This window comes from Rissa tridactyla, chromosome 20 (assembly GCF_028500815.1).
Source record: "Rissa tridactyla isolate bRisTri1 chromosome 20, bRisTri1.patW.cur.20221130, whole genome shotgun sequence".
NCBI lineage: Eukaryota > Metazoa > Chordata > Aves > Charadriiformes > Laridae > Rissa > Rissa tridactyla.
Window position 1 is genome coordinate 4,780,702 of NC_071485.1, and position 20,905 is coordinate 4,801,606.

At 42.0% G+C, this 20,905-nt stretch overlaps 1 protein-coding gene across 1 annotated transcript in view; it reads right to left on the reverse strand.

The window, feature by feature from the left end:
* Positions 1-20,905, reverse strand: part of UNC5D (unc-5 netrin receptor D) — a 158,417-nt gene that overhangs the window by 23,102 nt on the left and 114,410 nt on the right. Inside the window, exons 8-12 of the mRNA XM_054180839.1 lie at positions 20,369-20,536; positions 19,013-19,177; positions 8,650-8,835; positions 6,261-6,638; positions 3,736-3,820 (exon numbers count right to left, since the gene is read on the reverse strand). Coding sequence (XP_054036814.1) covers positions 3,736-3,820; positions 6,261-6,638; positions 8,650-8,835; positions 19,013-19,177; positions 20,369-20,536 — 982 coding nt within the window. The remainder of the gene's footprint in view (positions 1-3,735; positions 3,821-6,260; positions 6,639-8,649; positions 8,836-19,012; positions 19,178-20,368; positions 20,537-20,905) is intronic.

Here is a 20,905-nt window from a genome sequence, read left to right on the forward strand (position 1 = left end):
ACATCACCTGGGGGTGGCATTCGCAGTATAACTGTAATAGTAGGTGCTCTGAAAATGCAGTTAAAAACACCATTCTTGCTAAAGACTTGAAAAAGTTCCAACACCATCAGTGACAGCCGTTACTAAAGACTGCATGTGCAAGTATTTGTGAGATGAAAACTGGAGTGAAAAAGACAGACACAACATGCTAACAAAAAGGCCAATTCTGCTTTTTCTTTTTCAAGTGTCATAATAATAGATGCGCCCTAAGCCTCGGTGCTTCTAAGTGTTTGTCTGATTGTTAGACTAAAAGCCCCTCCAAGCACGAACAGAGGCTGTACTACGGCCGCCCCGTTCCTCTTGGCGAGCGAGGCGTGACGGGGCGGGAAGGGGCTGTGCCGCGTGTCCCCGCAGGGCACTGGTCTTGCCGCCTTCCCAGGCACATGAGACGGTGAGTTTTGTTGAACCAATAGCAGAATGACTATTCTAAGCAAACAGTTCAAGCAAAAAACTACTTGCTTCTGCTTATGCCTGTGAATAACAAGTAATTTTTCACAGCTCCTTCATTGCTAGGAATACACCGGTTTTGCACAAAATACCATCACTGAACACCAACCACTGCTACCCTTTACAAACAGTTATTTCATTTCCTTAAAAATAAAACCTTCCAGCGGTTACCCCAAAACACCTCCCTTTTCAGCTACTTTAAGAAATGATCCAGTTACTTACAAATACAAAGAAAAATGTCTCAGAATTATTAGAAACTCTCAAGCCAACTTTTATCCATACTTATTTTTCAGGAAGTTATTCAGTTCATCTGATTCCTCTCTGCTCTGCCTCGGCAAAGGCTGGTGCGTTCTACTGCCTTATCTCTGGTTTGATGCAGCTGCAGAACGGGGGTAACAAAAGCATGTTTCCAGAGGGCGACGCAAACCTCAGTCATTTAACTTGGTTGGTGCGTTTCTATCCTATCGCTCTCCCAACACACACATCCTTTGCCAAGTGACTGCTGCTGACAAACGCCTAAACACCGGGAAGGGTGGGGAGGAGGCAGTGGAATTTTGCTAAAGTTGCCTCCAGTACAAAGCTTGCCAATTCAGCTTCAATAATGGGAGCAAAATCTAGGTTATTTTGTTTTCAGCACAACGCCCTTAGGAGACGCAAATCCAGAGTTTTAGTTATGCTATTGCTGATGATTTCCATCAGAAATAGCTCAGATTTTGCAAGCATCAACAGTGGAACAAAACACAAATATACAAGATCCAAAAAGAAATAACGTCAATATTGGTAGGAGAGTCCTGGTAGGAGCCTGGCAAAGTTGATGCAAAAGACGACTGGGAGACTGTGGTTGTCGGCTACCAAGTGCCTCCCACCCACCACATTAAAAAAATAATAACGATTAAAAAAAAAATTATAAAGCCCCAGTCACTGAAAGGGTGTAGGCTCTGGTCAGAGCCACTGGCAGATTCCCAGGGTCCCGCCGTATAATTGCCGACCGCGTGCAGCGCAGGGATGTGTGTGAGTGACCAACAACAAACTAGGCTGAAAGGAGCTATTTAATTGCTTTTAGAGAATCATTCCCCTTGTAGAACGTATTGGACAAACATATGGGTATTCTGGGAATTATTTAATGCCAAATGAACTGAAATCAGTTAATTAGATGAACTCTTACACTTGTTGCAAGTAGCAAAAGTCTTCTGTCTAATAACTAACATGGTATTAAGACTCTCATGCAGTTCTGAGCCATTTATTAGCCAAGGTGGGAATGGGAAACATTACCAAATGCGAATATTTAATATTCCATTGTTGCAAGGGAAAACAAATCAGTAACCAGGTCTGTCCCCTCAAATTCATCAAAATCAAAAGTCTGTAAGTTTTCTTCCTCGAGCTACTTCGTTTTTAATGGTGATGCATCTTTGACTTGTGAAGTAAAGAAAATCTATCCTTTTTCTCAAATCCACTCTTTTACCCTCGTGCCACACCCAGGCCTCGTGCCTGTCCAGCTGAACAATCACCTGCATTTCAGGGGTATCTGCACGACAGCCCATGTGCCTGCAGAGCCGTTCTGCAGCGGGGTTTGGTACTTCTGTCACCTTCCTTACGCAGGGACAAAGCAGGTACTAACCCCGAACTGCTGGTGCTTCTCCCCCCGGCAGGAGGAGAAGGCTCCCGGCACCTCGGCGCAATCTGCAGCGCTAGAAACACCTGCCTTCTTCTGCTCAGTTCAGATGGGTGAAAGATATATCAATCTTGCCTCAACATACAGTAATTTGATGGGAAAATACAGTATTTTGATGGAAAAAAATAAATGAATGTTTGCGTTCGTCTCACTTTATAGAATTTCGCTTTAAATGAAGAAGGAAAAATCTCCCGGTGATAATCTTTGGTTTGGTTTGCTATCTCTGCTTCTGCCCACAAAAAAGGCAAACAGTAGGCAAAATTTGCTGCTTGATTTTAATTAACCTATTTTAATTCATTTCTGCAGAACCCTTGCAGATAAAACAGCTGGGTAGGTTGTTTTTTTTCTTCCTTCCTTTTACATATCTTAATCTTTCATTGGAAATGATCAAAAACCTACGGCAGCAGATGAGGATGGAATGTGAAAGTTTTCACAAAGGAGTTCAGATATCAGAGGAGGAAAAAAAGATAGATTTCATTTTAAGTTTTGAAAAATATTTCTAGGCTTTAAAATTTATAGGCAGTTCTGTATCTTTCAGTTCTTAAAGGAAAATTCCGCCAACCATTTGGCTATAAGTTTCTGTAAGTAAATATGTACTGTATAAGCAGTTATTTTCTTCTTTCCATGTCTCCTCAGATACACCCACCAATTTTCAGCGCTTTTAGCTGAGTGTATATTTAGGGTGAGGGAGAGAAGAGAAATAACTGATGTAAAGAACTACAACCAGCTCTCCTGTCTCCAGTTGTACAAACCTGCCCTTGATGACTACTTCTAAAAACTGCCGCTCTCACAAGCACTCAAAGCAAGGCTTAATCAGTGACCCACTCTTCGCCCGGGACCAGTGTCTTCTGAAATTAGCCCTACATTCATCAATTAAAGTATACACTACAGATGATTCACTTAGCTCTGCTGGAATGTCAATTATGAAAGGATAGTTTGAGAAAGCTAAGGAAGTTATTAAAGAAATTTTTTTTGGCAAAAATACTGATTGGAGTGCCAAGATAAAACAAAATAATAAACCAAAATAATTTAAGAAATGATCCTAAGCATGCACTTATTTGCATCATCTGGGCTACCAAACATCTGTCATGAAGTAACAACAATTCAGTACCTACATCCCACAGGGTCATTCAAACTCATGACCTGGACAGTGAATTTTAGCCTGTTGCCTGCATATTAGGAGAGTCTGTGGACTCAAAGGTTCTGTAACAAGTAATTAGTGAAAGCATCTGTGCTGGTAGTAGACTTGCGTGACCTAAGTCTGTAAATCACAAAAGATAAAGTCATTGACTCAGAAGTCAGACATCAGCACACATTGGTCTCCATGAGGCATCCCATCCTTTAACAGCGTTTGCAGTAACTCCATGTGATTTCACAGAAGCATCGCACCGAGGTCGCTTTTACTGTCATTTCTACAGATACAGCACCCGGCACACCCGCGTGGTCACACCAGCAACAGGGAAGATGGAGTGACTCTTCCACATTCTGTTCCCTTAGACAGTGTTGACAAGAAATCCATTAAATGAGACAGTCCCACAGATTCTGGGGGTGTGTGTGGTTTTTTACGTCCTTCTTACCTGGACTCCTTTTGAGTGATGGCAAGATAGATTTCCCACGAGCTCTCCTCAGGAATAGCTCCGTGTGGTATCAACAAACTGACTCCTACAAAAGAGCAAAGGCAGAACTTACCTTTGGGAAAGGCACTGGATGTAAAGAACAAAGAAATTGGCCTCTGATTTACAAGACCTAGAAAGGACATCTACTAGAGCAGAAGAATGCTTCTCTGAGATAGGGGTTCTGACTGCAACGTTATCAGATGAAAGGAAAATACATCATTAATATGATCCACATGATTATTAATATTTAACTGTCTTACTGGATCTGGAATCTGTAGACTCACGTGCCTAAACATTTCTTGCTCCAACAGAGCTCCTAGATAGTTGGCTTCCCATTGTTGTGTGTCACTCAGTGACCCTGGATTCATAGTCCAGATGTGACTGAAGGCTTCCCTTCGTCCTTGGGCACAGACAGACTCTTTGTCTACTGCACCACTTACACAAAAGGGAATAATTATGGAATTTTCTTTAAGGCTGTTTCTTTAAGGCTTCCAGCAAGAGTGGTTTGTAATCCCAGTCATTTTGATGGTCTTGTTACCCTGACGTGCAGCAATAGAACAATCTCTTTAGAGTTCCCTATTTAATTGTTCTTTTCCTTTTTTTTAATAATAAATATAGTGAAAAGCACGTGTGGCTGTGGTAACTTTTAAGTTGGCCTTTGCCAGTTTCTGGAAGGTGGTTCAGGCACGCCAGTTACGAAAGGTTTTAATCAGTTGTTGACTCTTTCACTGTTATTTGCCAAAATGCCTCTTAGTGGTACAAATCTTGTCATCTAGACACGATCACAGTTTAAACTTTCTTTGTCCCTTTCTAACTTTGAAATCCAGTCTGGTAATTCTAGGATCACAAGGAGTCTCATCATGGAGAGACCCCCTAACCAAACTAACCTGAATTTGCATGGAAATCACCATACCTTTTTGTTCATACACATAACAACTACTGAATCCAAGTGATACAATTTTCCTTTTACTCCACTAGTATAAATTAGAAGTTAGGAGGGATGCTTTGCACCGGGTACCAATGACATTAAACTGCTAAATTTTACTTTGTGTATGTCACACAATGCAGAACCTCAGCTGAGCAGCGACACGACCGCACCAGAATTTACGACGGGCTGGCAAATTTGATCTTACATAAATAGGCAGAAGGAAGTACCTAAATTGCAGGCAGACCAAATATGTATTTAAATAATCCAATTGATGGGACCATCATTCTATAAAGAAGCTAAATAGTATGAGGGACTTCTCCATTTATGACTTAACTGACTCAGTGCCTCTGCCTTTGAATATTCATTCCCGAACATAAAAACAATCTGTGAAGAAATTAATACATTCCGTACACTAAATATTATATTCCTGAATTTTATACTGTTATCAATCTTCATTAAATACAGACCACATTTTTTATGGTAACCTTTAAAGTTCCCATTTTATGAAAGATGAAGGATAAAGCTCTACAGCATGCAGTTCAACTAGATACTAAGAGATAAGCGTGGACACACCAGTCAAACGAAATCAAAGTTGAATTTAAAGGAGACTGATTAAAGATCAGCAAAGTTCAAAAGGTATCATCTTTGCTAGCAATGGTGGTATCTGGCTATTTCTCCTACATTTGCCATTTGGAAAAAGAAAGTATCCAGCATAAGGAAATTTATTCAGCATAATATGAACATAGTGATGTAGTGCAACATCCTGCAGGAATACGATTTTAACATCCTTTATTTGATTCTAATTGGGTGCCGTATGTTTTCAGCTAATTCAACAAGCACTGTCATAAGTCTAAAATACATCTCGCAAACACCGAAGTCACAAAAACTTTGTAAACAATGCAAATTGAGCACCTCTGCTGTGATGTTTCAATGTATGGCCCAATCTTGAAATGCCCGTTGACTTTGAAGTGCCCCACTATGGAAATCTGTCAAGCTATTAAGCTAAAATAAAGAAAACCAGAAAGCCAGGAGTAAATGCTAATGAAAGCCGCACTAGAGTTCTCATTGAGAGGGGAAGCTATTCTCCAGAGACGTCTCTGCTATATGCTGCAGACTTTAATAACATAATGAAGTCTGACAATGTTAACGCAGTCAGATGTCGATGCGTGTAGATTCTGCTTTGAATATGACCCCATTATATAAGATGCTGATCCAGTATCGACTGCCTTCTGGGGAGCCCTTCTTTTGGATCAGGATCCAAGTAAGCAACAGCTTTGATTAATATGACTTTCATGCTGAAGACATCAAGAGAGGCAGTAATTTATAACAGTTCACATAGGCATAATGCCTCTTCACTACTCATCTCAAGCTTTGTTCTGATCAGTCATCTCCTGTGTGGGCAACACGCTCTACTTCCCAAAATTTGCATTAAGGGAGCCCCTACTTTTTCTTCTCTTTCCCTTTTTTTTTTTTAATTTAGTCATAGAACACTACATCAGGCAAAATAAGTTTAATCTAAAATTATTTTATATGCTTTTAATAGAAAGGATCTACCCACCTGTGTTTGGAACTACTAAACGGCCACCCAGGTGTCCAAAAATGGCAGTTGTCTTCAGCTCACTTCGCGTTGAAATAGAAGACAGGTTCTGAATATACGTAGCCTTATTTCTAGCCTGCATTGTACCAAACGCTCTACTGTTCCCATGAGGAAAAGTTCCTGAATGTCCCTTTCCGTGATACTCAGCCCTCTCTGTCACCCCTAGGGACACCATGAATGAACTCTGAACCTTGACTTTGATGTCTGACAGGGGGTTGAAGAGGGAAGACTCCGTCATTAGCTCCTTGTCCATGGGGTCCTGCAGGCAGATGGGGCCGCTGTACGTTCTGCTCACCGTCAAGTCGGGCTGCAGGGAGGAGTTCAAGAGCAGCGAGTTCCCTGGCAGAACGAAGCAGAGCAGGGAGTTAGTCACTGTATTAAGATGGTAAGTCAGAAATCTCTTTCTGACGCCCCACCGTTTCCTTTTTGACTCGCTCTTCCTTCCTGAGCCTCTCAGAGCTCAAAATCACATAAGGTAACGTTGAAAAACAGATGAAATGATGCAATAGATCTAAGAGGTACTTCATCACTGTGTTTTCTGCACTTCAGGCAACTCCAGAGTGCATGAATCCAAGAAGGAACTTAGTTTTTGTTCTGGATTCAGGTTTGTGTGTATGCCTTTTGTTTTTTTTTTTTTAAATTAAAACCCACTGGGTGAAGACGCATCCTCCTGCAGACCTCTTCTGTGAGCTTACACAAAACAACGGCTTCATGCCTGAGGGAAACTGGATTGAAAAGGAAGTGGGACAAGAGTAATACAGGGAAAAATACCACAGTTAGTTGTTTATGAGCATTTTAGCTCAGAAAAGACTGAAAAAAAGTGAAGGAATGGATAGATTTAGGGCCTGAATCCTTTAGCTGGTTTGGTCTTTTATTGCTTGTTTTTGTGTTTGGGTTTTTTGTTTTGTTTGGGTTTTAGTAAACAGAATTTTTCGCGAAGTAACTAATTTTCTGGGAATTATCTGTATTGCATCCGTGGAAGTTTGATCACTAGAAGGGACCGCAAGTTGGGTTGCTAACGTTATAAATACATTTCGCCAAAGAATGAAATCTGGATCCCACTAATCCACTGTCCACATGACAGTATTGTGTTCACTTTTCTCAGCAAACTGAACAGAGAACTGGCCTTTTTTTTAGCTGAATTGTTTAGTTTACAAATGCTTGTATTTAAAAAACCCACAGAGAGAGAGCCCAAAGGAACTGGAACTGAGCTAACAGCATCCTGGCATAAGAGAAACTGGCGTGCTCAGATATTTTCAGAGTGTCCCGAACTAATGTTTTTGAAATGTTAAGTCAAACAAACAATTCCCCAGACTGAAAACAAGACTTTTAAGGCAAACTGAACAACAAAGGAAGAAGTTGCTACTCGAGGCAGTCATTGGGAATTACAGGACGCCAATTAAAGGCTTGGAATTTTACATGAATGTGCAAAACATCCTTCAAACATCCTTGTCTACCAAGCCCTTTTTCCAATTTCTTGCAATTTATGCTTGGTGAGGAATGTCTCCCAGAAAATAAAGTAACTGTAAAAACAACAACACACAAAACCCCCACCAAACTCTGCAACATATTTCACTTTTCCGAAGAGAGAAGAGACATGGGGATACTTTCACACCCCACCAACACACCCACCCACCCGCAGGAAGGCAGGTCTCTGTTCGAATGGCAGTACAGAATTGAAAAAACGTACTATTTTAAGGTAATCACTGTTTTTATTCCCTCCTAGTTTTTTGTCCAAAAGAAATATTCCAGAAAACATCTGAGTGCTGCTTTTAGTAAAAGTAAATACTTCTTTCATATTTTATTTTATTTTGACTTTATGAAGTTTTTGGTGTTTTTGTTTTTTTGTTTTAAATCAGTACCTGTTTACACACACTTACTTCCCACAGACCTCAGCATGGGGATGTTTGCATGCTAACAGCAGCCTATAAAAATACGTAAAGTTGGGTTTCTCAAATTAACAGTAAAAAACTAATCACTTCTATTGGAGTAAGGAAAACAGAAGTGTAAATGAATAGGAAGGAACTACAGCCATGCTTTCTGGGTTTGTTTTGATTTATTTGTTTTGGTTGGTTTGGGGATTTTGTAAGTCACAAATGTCAGAGTAGAAGCCAGTGACAGTATTTCTAAACACTTAGAGTACAGTCAAGAAAGATGCTGTATTTGTCCAAGTTGGGATGACAAATCAGTAGCAGAGACAGTAAGAGATGGTTCTAACCCCGGGTCCCTGCGCTCTACACGTCAGCTCATTACGCTGGAATGCCCTCCCACAGCCAGGCACTGAATATCAGCTTAGCATCTCTTTGCAGTAGGAGCTCTGGAGAGGAGAAAATGAAATCACAACACTAACCTTGTCTGACTGTTTTAAAATTAAATGTCTGGAAGCCTCCTGTCAGTGCAGATGAATCAATCACATCCACGCCGTACTCACTCTGACTCCGCCTGTACAGGGTAACGCCGACCACCAGCACAGCTACAGCAATGACTGCTGCTCCCAGGCCTGAGTACAAGGCAATGTCACTGGCGGTCTCAATATCTGACGGGAGAAAAAGCAGGTACCAAGTCAGCAACACTCAGGAAAACATTCCGACTGGCGCTGGCTGGCCGTGAGCACAGGGCATTACAGGAGGGCACAGACACGTGGCCAGGGAGGTAAAGCTTGAGACATAAATGTGGAGCAGATCACAGCAGGAGAGTGGAGCACAAAGGAACACTGAAAAGCAAGCGTTTGAAAGCATGAGCAAATTCCCTGATGCATCACTCCATACAGGTGAGCTTACACTGATGTGGGGATTGCATCCTGGTCTTTAGAGGTGTTTTTAAAATGGGAGAGTTGGACTCGCAGCAGTCAGAAGCAGAGCGCTTACCACTGAACAGCTTGGCTCCTTGCCGAGGTGTGCCATCGATTCCCACTCCAGCCCGGTGGAGATCACTAGGGTATGGTGGTACAACCCTTACTGCGAGAGCGCGGAAGAACTGCAGCCAGGGAGGGCCGCTTTAGGGACCGGCATGGGTCTCATCCATTGCCAGCTTCCAGGGACACGTAAGGTTTAGGTTTGAATTCTGGAGCTAATCCAGGAGGTCGTGAACCCTCTGAAAAAATCTCACTGAAGATTTCGCCTTTCCCCCTCTATTTTCTGTGTGAGCTTTAGTAGAGGAAGGAACAGTCCGTCCTCTGGCAGCTCAGGGAGGGGCTGAGGAGATCCCACCCACCTTCTCAGACTCCTGCAAGCACCTTCCGTCTTCAAAAACAGCTTGGAAACCAAACCTTCCCCATGATCACACCCGAGCATTCAGCTTACAACCAAGTTTTCTAAGACTTCAAACTTTTACAGCAGAGAAAAAGAATTCATTGCTTTGAAAGAATGAATCCAAATGAAATCTGCAACATGATGTAATTGAATTAGCCAGTCCCACTATTCCAGATCTTCTGGGATTTGGGACCACGTACCATGAAATTAAATTACTTGGTAAGTACACGTAGCGTGTCCTTAGTACCTTAATGCCAAACTCCAGTTTAGAGGAAAGAGATAATCGTGTATTCACCCTACACATCATCCGTTATCCTGCTATCTCGTGCTTCTGCTATGGAGTGACAAGCACTTAGTACAGAAAGTGCATTTATTTCTAACAAATGACAGTGACAAAAAATAACTCGGAAATCCAGAATACTCAGTATCAGTAAATAAACTGCAATGTACAGAAATAGGGTAGGAAGTTAAATTCAGCATTTAATAAATAGCCAATTACTGAAATCACTTAATTAGCATTTGGGAGGAGGCTTCTGTTGTGCATATGTTTTTCTGCGTAAAGTCAGATGACTTTATTTTAGCTGAATTTTTAGAACACGAAACTTCAGACCATTGAGATGAAAGAAATGAGTACCCATGGGCAGCGTCAGAAAAGCTCATTTTCCTGGCTCACCAGTTTCTTACGTAAAGGAAACGTCTGAGAATGAAAGTCCCGGCAGCTGAACTCCCTGGTTAGGTGCAGCCGCTGCCGAACGCGGAGCTGGGTCCCGCCGGCTCCCCGACATACAGGGAGCGCCACGAGTCGCTGCAGCGAGGGAACCGAGTACGCGCACACGCTTGATTGGGCTGGAGCACTGGGGACATTGGCCGTGAATAAGGCAACATAACTGATTTTTTTCTGTTGGACAGTCGAATCCAACCTAAAATAAACTGGCTCCAATTTCCTTAATAGAAAACATCCTTTCCATCCCTGTTCCCAAAGCATTCCCAGTCAAGCCCAAATACAACATTCGAACATTCCATTCAACTCAAAAGACATGTTTTGAAATCAGTTTTACTGGGACAGCTATTTAGCCCCGAAAACAATTCTGCAAAAATTCTGTTGAATTTTCAAATAACCTCATACGGAAAAAGGCTTCTGTTTTTAACACGCTTAGAACTTGCTGAGAAGGGAAAAAAAAATAAATCACAAAGTTTCCATGCAAATATCAGCTTTCAGAAGAAATCCATCTTCTGCGGCATGTCACGACAAGTAATCACAACAGAATAACCTTCTAAGTAACTCGTATCCAGCTGCTTTGAGCATTACAAGTGCTCTAAGTTACTTGCGTTCATGGAAAACCCCAAAGTAACTAATACTGAGAGTTCAGAGGAAAAGGATAGCCTTTCCAGAATTTAGTAGATTTTTAAATAGCTTTATCTTAAAAGAGTAAAACGAGTGACATGGTACTCCTTTGCATCGTTCCTATGGAACAAACTGCTTAAGAAAGGGGACTTTAATTTTTATGTAGGATGTTAGTATTTCTTTAGAAACAGGTTTTTTTAAAGTAATTTTAATATCTTCCCCTTTCTGTCTATTCTTATAGATAACTCCTTTTAGGGGAGACTAAAAATTAAAGAAAAAAGCATGGCACATTTGGGGGACAGGGTAATTTTCTGCTTCTATTTTTTTTTCCCCAGAAGGGAACTAAGTGAAAAACAACCGAAGTAAAAAAGAAAACATTTATAGTCGAGCAATTACTATTTAATGAACTGCATCCGCCCAGCCCAGAGCGGGTAGGGCCTCTGCTAAAGCACTGCGGGTTTTATCCCTTTCAGTCACAGGGTACATGTTTGTGGTAATTGTAGCCTATATTTCACTCCACCTCCTGACACTGTTACACAACATTTATTGAAAGCACATTTGATGGTAATGAAGTTTCTATTAACTATGATTAAGTTTCATAAAGCACCTGAAGATAATTTAAGATGTGCAGGAGCAGAAAATGAAACATTTGGTTTAGTACATTAGGAAACGTAATTGATTAAATTATCTCATTTACAATAAGTGCTTTCCAGGAGCTACGCGGGGCATACATTTCCCCCCGTCTCCCATTAGAGTTTGCTGGGGGATCTGAAAGGTTGTTCCAGCTTCCCATCCACCCCAGTTCCCGTCACTCGCCCTTTTGGGACCCCTCAGCAGCTCCAAGGCCTTTTCTTCATCGAGCCAGTCTTTGAGAAGAGGGGTCAAAAGTCAGAGAATCATGTAAGAGGTTGTTCAGTAGAACAGGTTGTTCCTCAATTATCTTCATAATTGACTTTGATTTTGCATCAATGGTGATTCATGCAGTCTTAAACTAAGTTCCTGTTTCGCGGAACAGCAACAAGCTGCATTACGTGTTTCTAACCTCAGAGTTGTAAAGAGACCCTTTAATTCTCCTGGGTATCTTATATGCCAAAATCAATTCCATTAAAGTTACTTTTTTAATAAATAAGAAAATAAAGCGATTTGACTGATACCCTTTCAAGATTCTCTAATTAAATGGGAACTGCACAGATAAATAAAAACCTATCAATTGCCTGAGCTGAGTTACGACACAGAGCGATTGTACGTGACCAACGAGGAGATGATTCCAGTGAGACAAAGACAAGACAGAAAGGCTTAAGCAGCCAAGGCAGCAACAGCACATCTCTGAGCTACCTACGTTTGATTTCGTGTATCCTTAGAAATACTTAAGAACTGGGAACGTACAGAGGAAATGCTCTCATACGAGCCTTCTCTGTGTTCGGGACAGTATAAGGGTGCAGCTGGTGGCTCTCCTGCACCTGCAGAACTCGACCATCTTCAAAACTGAGAGCTTTAAAAGCCAAACCCCTTTCACGCACCGAGAGCTGTCGCCGTCTTGGACAATGGCTGTGCTCCTCTATAGTTTGTATTTTTATGGCATCGATTTTTGCTGCTATTTAGTTACGTTCCTTTGTAAATAGCTATGAAGTTGTCTGTGGATAACATGGATTTGAACTCGACCAGTTCCTTTAAAACTCTTGCTTTATCAGAGGGAGGGAACAGGAGTACTCTGGCATCTGAAACCAAACAGGCTGCGCTCAAGTCAGCAAGAAATTTTGCTGCAGAATGTTTTGACAGCGCAGCCTACAGCATGCAAGCTAAGAGGAAACACAGTGCAGGTCAGCATTTCCTCATGATTTAGGGCCCAAGTTCCCTAAAATTTCAAACAATCTGATCACCTTATGCCCCTATATCCTGGAGGAATACTTAAATACTTAAGACTTAAAACTTACTTACTTTATAATACATAATAGAACAATCTGTCTTCAAAGAAGATATAAACAATTGCATGTGTTAATACTCAGTACAGTCCTTCAAGCGAATTAAGCCAAAAACATGTTTCTAAACCTATTTGTCTATTTTTTTTGTAAATGAAATCTTTCCGTTAGTCAGTTCACTCCAAATGTGCTGCTCTAAACTAGAACTCCACTGAACTCAATGGCAGACTATGAAACAAAGAGCGCGGGGTGGAAGCCCCCCAAGCCGTGTCTCAGTGGTACCCACACGCTCTGACGGGGGCACACAGACACCCTCTGCCAGCTGGCACATGGCGGCCGCCGTGAGCTGAGCAAGATCAGACAGAGCCAGGAGGGGAACCGGGTTTGAACCAAGAAAGCCAAACTCCCGTATTAATTTCTTTTTCTCTAATCACAAGTCCTCAAGAGATCAATTTCAAGATAAGCGTTCCTGTAGAAAGAGCTCCCACTCAGACACAAATTACTGAAGAACGGTCACTTTTCTATTTTTAGTCTAAAACCCTATGATCACAAAGTTGCTATGAAGATGCTTTCAGTAGATGTGAAAGCCTTTCATATAACCTTCAGTTTTATTTAGCTCCTAAACAAATAAAACAGAATGGCAGAGAAGATGAGAAAAATCATATTTACAAGAGAAAAAAAAATAACTTACTTTGGGATTTTATTTCATGAAGAGGTTTTTTATCTGAGAGAGAGAGAGAGAAAGAGAAAGTTGCACTTAATAAATTTACATGGAGCATATCTATTTCCTATATCGCTTCTGTCTAGCTCTATAAATGAAACATTTTCTCCTTGTTTGCTGACAATATGAATATTTTATGTTGTCCATATTTTTTCCCTTCATCTTTTCTTTTTTCTAAATCTCTTTCAGGATGTTTCTTTGCGGTAATTTCTCACTTGGTTAACTCAAGTATTTGTTAGCTTTATTGGATGCTTTTATTTACAATATTATACATCTCAGCAATAAGGAAGTTCAATACTTTGAAGCAGATCACTTGGCAAAGTTAAGAATTAATTATTTCTTTGTATGTTTGATATATGGAAAGGTTAGTGATGGGCACTTTAAAAAGTAATTTATAAAAGATAAAGATGTACAATATACTTGCATGTGTGTATCTAAATATGCACCAATAATGACATCTATATGTGTTTATAAAGAACATACAGAACCAATGTGCTACCACACATACGCAAATATGTTATAAAATGGGTTTTATACAGTGGTGCATCTCTCTTAAAAATGAGGCTTTCTGTCTCCCTCATAATAAGCGTTTGAGCTCTCCTTTATAACCTAATACCTGAAAAAGTCATCTCTAGCAAACGGGAGACTGGGGCTTGTGCCGGCTCCATCGGAGGCTGCGGGAGCGCAGGCTCCATCGGAGGGTGCGGGAGCGCGGGCTCTGCGGGTGCTCAGGGCGGAAAAGCCACACACGGAGGTGGGGGCGGGGGGGCAGCCCGAGCGCAGGGCTCCAGGGGGAACACAATGCGTCTGCCATTCCCAAGACCCTGCTGAGGAATTCCTGCTGTGCGGGGGGTGCCGGGGCTGTCTCAGGGCTGCCCTCGGAACACTCCACACACACGGTCTCCAGGTCAGTTCTGCCACCCCTGAGTCCCCTGGGCACTCTGCCTAACTAAAATTATTTCTGATTTATGATGCGTAAAAACGTGTTTGTAGTTCATCTGCTTATGGCCTACTTGTTTGTTCCTTTTTTGGGCACTGGTAAAAGAAATCAATAGTTTTTGAAGTTATAAAAACTATCTAAAGCAAATAGATAAAAGTAAAAAAAACAACTCTACAGAACCTTTCTTTTATTAAGCAAAGAAAAAGCTTTCACCTCTGCAAGACAGAGAGAAATCCACCATGGAAAAGTACACTGAGAGAATTCTGGTAGGGAATAAACAATGAAAGAACAAATATGCAAGAAACTAGTACGTTATTTAGGCCTATCCTGAGTCAAAGTTACCTTTTGCATTCAGATTGAGTCAATCTCTGCTTTTCTCCCAGCTTGCAGGCCTGGCAATCTTTCATATATATCAAAACCAAAAATAATTCCACCTTTCTTCTGCATATAAGTTTGTATCTATTCAATTGTTACAAGTGGTAGAAGAAATTCCCTGAAAGAAAAGCACTTTCAGTGCTCCTCAGTTAAGGACTGGACTGTCTGGATCCATCCAGAAAATCAAAAACCTCAGTGAGAAAAAGGATGTTCCTGTGCACGAAAGGTGTCAGCTCTGTGTCATTCCCAACCTCTCCTCTCAGGGACCGAATAAAGAACCGGACAGTAGACCCTATTTTATCACCATTTAATTTCTTGACTCCAAATTTGAAAATTCATGCTAAGGATTAGTAATTTTTCTGTCAGTTCAGAATCAGGCCTACGCTTTCTGGCTATCTTACCTTCTCACCTTTACTTTTATTTAAGTTCTTATTTGTTAACCAAAGAAATGTTTCATTTCTATTTTTGCCTCGTAAAGGAACAAAGTTAAGAAGTTGTGCTTGATAAATAACCTCCAAGAGGTTACTTTTCTGTAGCACAGTACCGCATTTCCTTCACAACTCCCCATGGGATGAAAAGCTGAGCAGAAAAGGTACATATTGGAAGATGAACAGAGGAAAAAGATTTTTAAAAAATAGGGTAATTGCATCAATTCCTATTTGCTGAGAAAGCAATTACCGTCCTAAAATAATTTGACACAAGTACGTACATCCAGCACGCCCCATAAAGGAGTCACCGGATGACTCTCCAAGATAAAGGAAACAAGAAACACTGGATACTTCAGCCTGTCCGATGCAGATGGAACTTCGGCTTCAGAACCAACCCCCCCCAGCACTGCCCATCCCAGCAGGAGGAGCCCGGCTCATCCACAACACCAAGAGCAGGTCGGGCCAGAGCTGATCTGGGCTCTCCTCACCGACCAGTGACAGCCTTGAGATCAGGCGCCTTCACCCCCCTCTTGTTACTGCCCACCTTCCTCGGTGCCAGCGAGGGCTGTTATATACGAAGGGTGACGCTGGCAACGGGCCCAACGCCACATCACACTGCAGATCTTTTTCCCCACAAAACACCTGGAGATCAGTTACATTTAATTACCTGGCATTACATTTAATAACAGAAAAAATAAATACTTTGGCTGCATTATATGCATCTCTCTAATCAGTGAGATGACTGACATGGGGGGTCTTTTTTTTTTTAAACTTTGTTTTCTGAGAAGGAAGGTGAATTGGCAACAGGCTCCTTACAGCCTGAAGTTTTTTTGCTTGCAACTCCTAGTGATGTTTCTTTGCAGGACCTTTCGGAATGCAATCTGCTTGCTTTTCCACAGCCAAAAGTACTACATTTGTATCTGCTGGAAAAAGCCGGCCCCTCCTCACACTCCCTCTGAGACAAGTGAACACCCCACCTCCTTTCTCTTTCTGTTGAAGGAACTTGCCCACCAGCTTCTCCCTGGAGCTGCAGGCCATACAGATGGAGATCCTGAAAGCCTTAAGAGTTCAGCACCAGTAACCTGTACTGGGGCTAACGGCTGCTCGTTAAGAGAAGGCGGTCACTTCCAAAGCAAATAAAGGCACCAAACACAGACTGAATGCACCGACGTGGACAAAGCTCACTCCTGAGATTTTACAAGATGGCTTTTATATTTCTTAATATGAAAACCAGTCATGTTCTAGGGAACAGACACATTGCTTTAAAAAAAAAAATTAAAAAATAAAAATCAAAAGTTGCATTGGTAACGTGTGTGAACAGGACTCCAAACACCCAGTCCCTTTTCCTCTATGTGCAGGAACATGGATAAAGAGACTTCATTTGACCAGCATGTGAAACCTTCGTTCATACAAAAGGCTTCAGAGGGCTTTATGCTAGAATAGTTCCTGAAAACGTACTCCTGGAATTAGCAGTAAATATCAGAGGTAGTCCTTGAAAGGCACAGAAGCAACCTTGCCACATCTGTGACATCTGAGAAGGACTCACACTGATATTAAAGTGATAATTCACCACTGTACAGAGCGCGACGGGGACATTCTAAAACCTGCCTGTAGACAGCGTCTGGACGAACTCCTCAGAGAGAGGGGCGAAGAAAGGAGAAATCACCAGCTGGAGAAGCCACCAACAAAAGCCCATGTGATACAATCCCTGGTTGTTGATCCAAGAGTGCTCAGAGGCCCAATCTGTGCCTGAAGCCAACTGTGCTACAAGGCTCCTGGAGTTTCAGTGATTTCCCGCACGGAATAAAGCCACCACCGTCAAGTAAAATGTGTATCGTGACTCTCAGTGCTTCACAACCACAGCTCTTCCCCAAGCCACGCGCTACCAAAGTAAGCGTAATACTGGATTTGTTCCTCTACCTCTAAAGCATAAGCACAGCACAGGAGATGACAGACAGGACTGACACGTAATTCCACAATATGAAAGGACATTCTCTCAAGGTAGGACAGCCTTACCAGCCTGCCGTGTGGTTACGGCTTTCCTAGGAAGCAGTGACCCGAGTAGGGCCCCCTTTTATTAATTCTGGTGAGAACCACAGAAGGAGCCGACTAGATGGCACGTCAGCTCACGACTGTCACAAATGTGCGCAGACCTCAGCTGCATCTTTTCATGCCCCTTTCAATGCATCCTTCTGACAGTCTTCCAATGCACATGCTAATCTGCACGCATGAATGGATGCTGGATTTATCAAGCCATCTGCAGGGAAGGGCTTTCGTTTAATATATAGGGAGGAGAAAGACCTCAGAAAACACGATGTGATCACCACATTGGGCCTCAAGAGCTGAATGAACTGCAGGGCTCACAATTCTCACCAGTTATTGTTTAAAACATGGGGAAGGAAAAAAGTTTGAATTTCATTTATGTCCTCATAAACACCGAAGCTTGACTGCCTGATGCCTTGGAGCTGGAGAGCTATTCTGTAACCCTGGAAACTCTACGTAGTTAGAGACATACAGCGAGACTGCTGGGTATTCCCTCCCTCCAAAACCAAACAAAAACTTACTGAATGTCTCAGCTGAGGTACACGTATTTCTGAAGCCTGAATAAATAAATATACAGGATCCTATCCTGCCATTAAAAATTATTAAAATCTCAGGGAGTTCGTTTTGTTTAGAAAATTAGTTTCCTCATCTCACCAGATGTCCTTCCTTGAAGAAGGGGTTGGGCACAGTGGCTGTTCCTTTCTAGAACTGCCAGCCAGGACTAGGAGGGTACTCCTGGGGGAAGCCACAGGCACTTCCGCTATCGTAAGCACATATGGGATGGTCAGGAGCACAAGGCTTAGGATTTACAGCCACATTCTTTCTGGTGGAAGAAGAAAATGACTGCTAGGCATAATGTGAACACATATACGCAAAAGATGAAGAAGGAAGGGTAATGCAGTACCATGGAAAGAGGACTGTTTAAAAATAAAATTAATAGTAGACTTATTTCAGTTTGCATCCTTCAGCCCTAGCATTCCTGATTGCTCCCACGGCTGCCATTCATGGCTAGAAAGTAACGAGGTGACAGTATCGCAGGGAGCAGCATTCAGTGTAGGAATAAACTTTAGAATTTCCTCTTTGTTTTGCGCCTGTGGAGCCGGCCCCAGGTGTTCGGCAGCTCTGCAGCTGCAGGGCTGAGTTTCTTGGCTCCTAGTTGTTTGTTGATAGTAGCAACTACCAAACGCCAGATGCTTTCCAGACATTAATGAAGGGCAAATCCTTTCACAGGGAACTCACCGTAGAGTAGGTTTGCCCTTAGTTAACTCCTGTCTTAAAGGCAACAAACGGAGTAAACTTTGGCCTTAATCAGCGCTTGCACCACGAGTATTCATGCTGGTGCTTTGCCAGTTTACTTGCAAGAAAAGGAAGAAGGTGGCCAATGTGTGAAATATGTTCTAGCAGGTGGTCACAATTACATGGTGCAAAAAACCTTTATTTGGATTTTTAGAATCATCTGATAATTAATAGGTAAAGTATGTACTACACAAATCCACTGAGTCAGAAACCACTGTGGATTTCAAACTTCACATATGCAACTCCCTGAAAACTATCTATTTTTTCACAGTAATATTCCAGCCAGAAGAGTTCTCCTGACACGGGTGCGTGGCAGACACGCTGCCTTACCTGGATTACAGAACACATTTTAGGCCATGCCTCCAAAATGCAGTTCAGTGGCAACTGTTACTCACCTTGAATGCAAAGTCCTTCGGTGCAGTTCTCTGACTCTTGACTCAAGCCCTCGCAGTACTTCCCTCCGTTTCTTGGAGGTGGTGCAATACATTCCCGAACTCTCAAATGCTCGCATTCTGGACTGCACACAGACCACTCACTCCACACCTCCCAGTTTCCATCCACTGAATGGGGAGGAAGGAAAAACAAGCATCATCACTGTACATCAGACTGGTGTAGTTAAGAGGTCCTACCAAGAACACTTGTTTCATATCTCTCCTCAGGTCACAGCAAGTAAACAAAGTATAATTTTCAGGAGAAATAAATGCAGCTTTATCAGATGTGACGTTAAAATCCCACAGTAAAATATATAAAATATATAAATAATAAAATTGAGCGTGCAATATGCAAGCTTTTAAAATAGCAACATTCTGCAAATAGAGTCAATTAAGACTGCAGGAGGAAACATTTCCATTGCCACCTAGCCATTAGCTTCTCATGTTTCAATACAAATTCTACCTTAAAACAGGCTGATGTAGAGGCGCCACGCCTTTTCCTACCAGGGAAACGATGCTGACGTTTACAAAAAGAGCATCGCTGGCCTTTTAGACTTCTGGCCGATGCCCTGAGCACGACAACGGATCGATGCGTTGCTTTGCTGGCTGATTCACAGCTGCCTCTGCCCTGTCCCAAGTGAGACGGGATTCCACAGTTCCCTTTCTTTTTCATGCATAAATCAGACTGAAGAACAGTCAGATGAACACAGAGACATATACAAATAATATTAAATTATTTAAATCCCAGTTCAGGACATGTTGTACCTAAAAACTCACAAAAGCTAGAATTGAGATTTGCCAGAATGCAGACGAGTTACGCTGTGACCCCAGGCACACACAGTCTCTTAAAAAATCCCACTAACTTTCCTTAGCTGTGTATGTGAAATGCCAGTTCCAAAATCAGGTACGGGAGGTTTCGGATGAACAAATGAGGAGATGTACAGTGTCTAGAGAAGTAACACCATGCCCCATGTAGAGCATAAGCTCCATTTCAAAAGCTTCATATACTTCAAAAAAGCTTTAATATACTTCAACGCAAACTTTTTCAAGCTAAATACTTTTGTTTTGTTATTGAGTGTTTAGTTAGCTTCAGCGTAAGTTAAAGCACTGACAGACCTGGCAGATCAAGGCCACTGCTGCTTGTGACTACGGCTGAGACCCTGAGCTGCAGTCTGAACAAGGATGCAAGGATTTCCAATTTCCTTTTTGACCTCAGTGGGCTCTTCAAAGCACAAGTGTCTACCTGGCATTTCAGACTGAAAGAGCTTTCCTGTTGAGTGTGACATTTAAAGTTACTCCTTAGTAGACTGCATATCTCACCAGGGCAAAGAGAAGTGCAGGTAATTTTCTGCACTGACATTCCTTCACAAAAGGCACCTCCGTTGAGGGGAGCAGGGTTGGTACAGGTCCGTGACCGCTTCTGCCAGCCCCGGCCACACCGTGCATTGCAGTTTGACCACTCGGTCCATGACGACCAGCCTCCGTTAACTGCAAAACACAAACACGCTTGAGGTTGCGCTAGGTGTGCCAGGAGACATCAAGCAAATCTGATCAGATCATCTCATTCAAAGGCAGAATTTCGTTTTTACATTCTACAGGTAAATTCCAAGCTGAAGCAGAAGCACAAACAACTACATAAAGGCCATGGTGTCAAAGAACACAAATGTTTGTTTTGGAAGAGTAATATGCTAAGTGCAACGACTGATAGAGTCTGGGAGGGAGGTAAAAGCAGGCACCTCAATTCTCATAAAATCTGCTTTGCTTAAATCATAAACCAGATCTCTTTATTTTAGAAATAATTTTAGAAATTTAGCTGTCTCCACCAATAAAATGTCACATGCAGTAGAATAAACATGG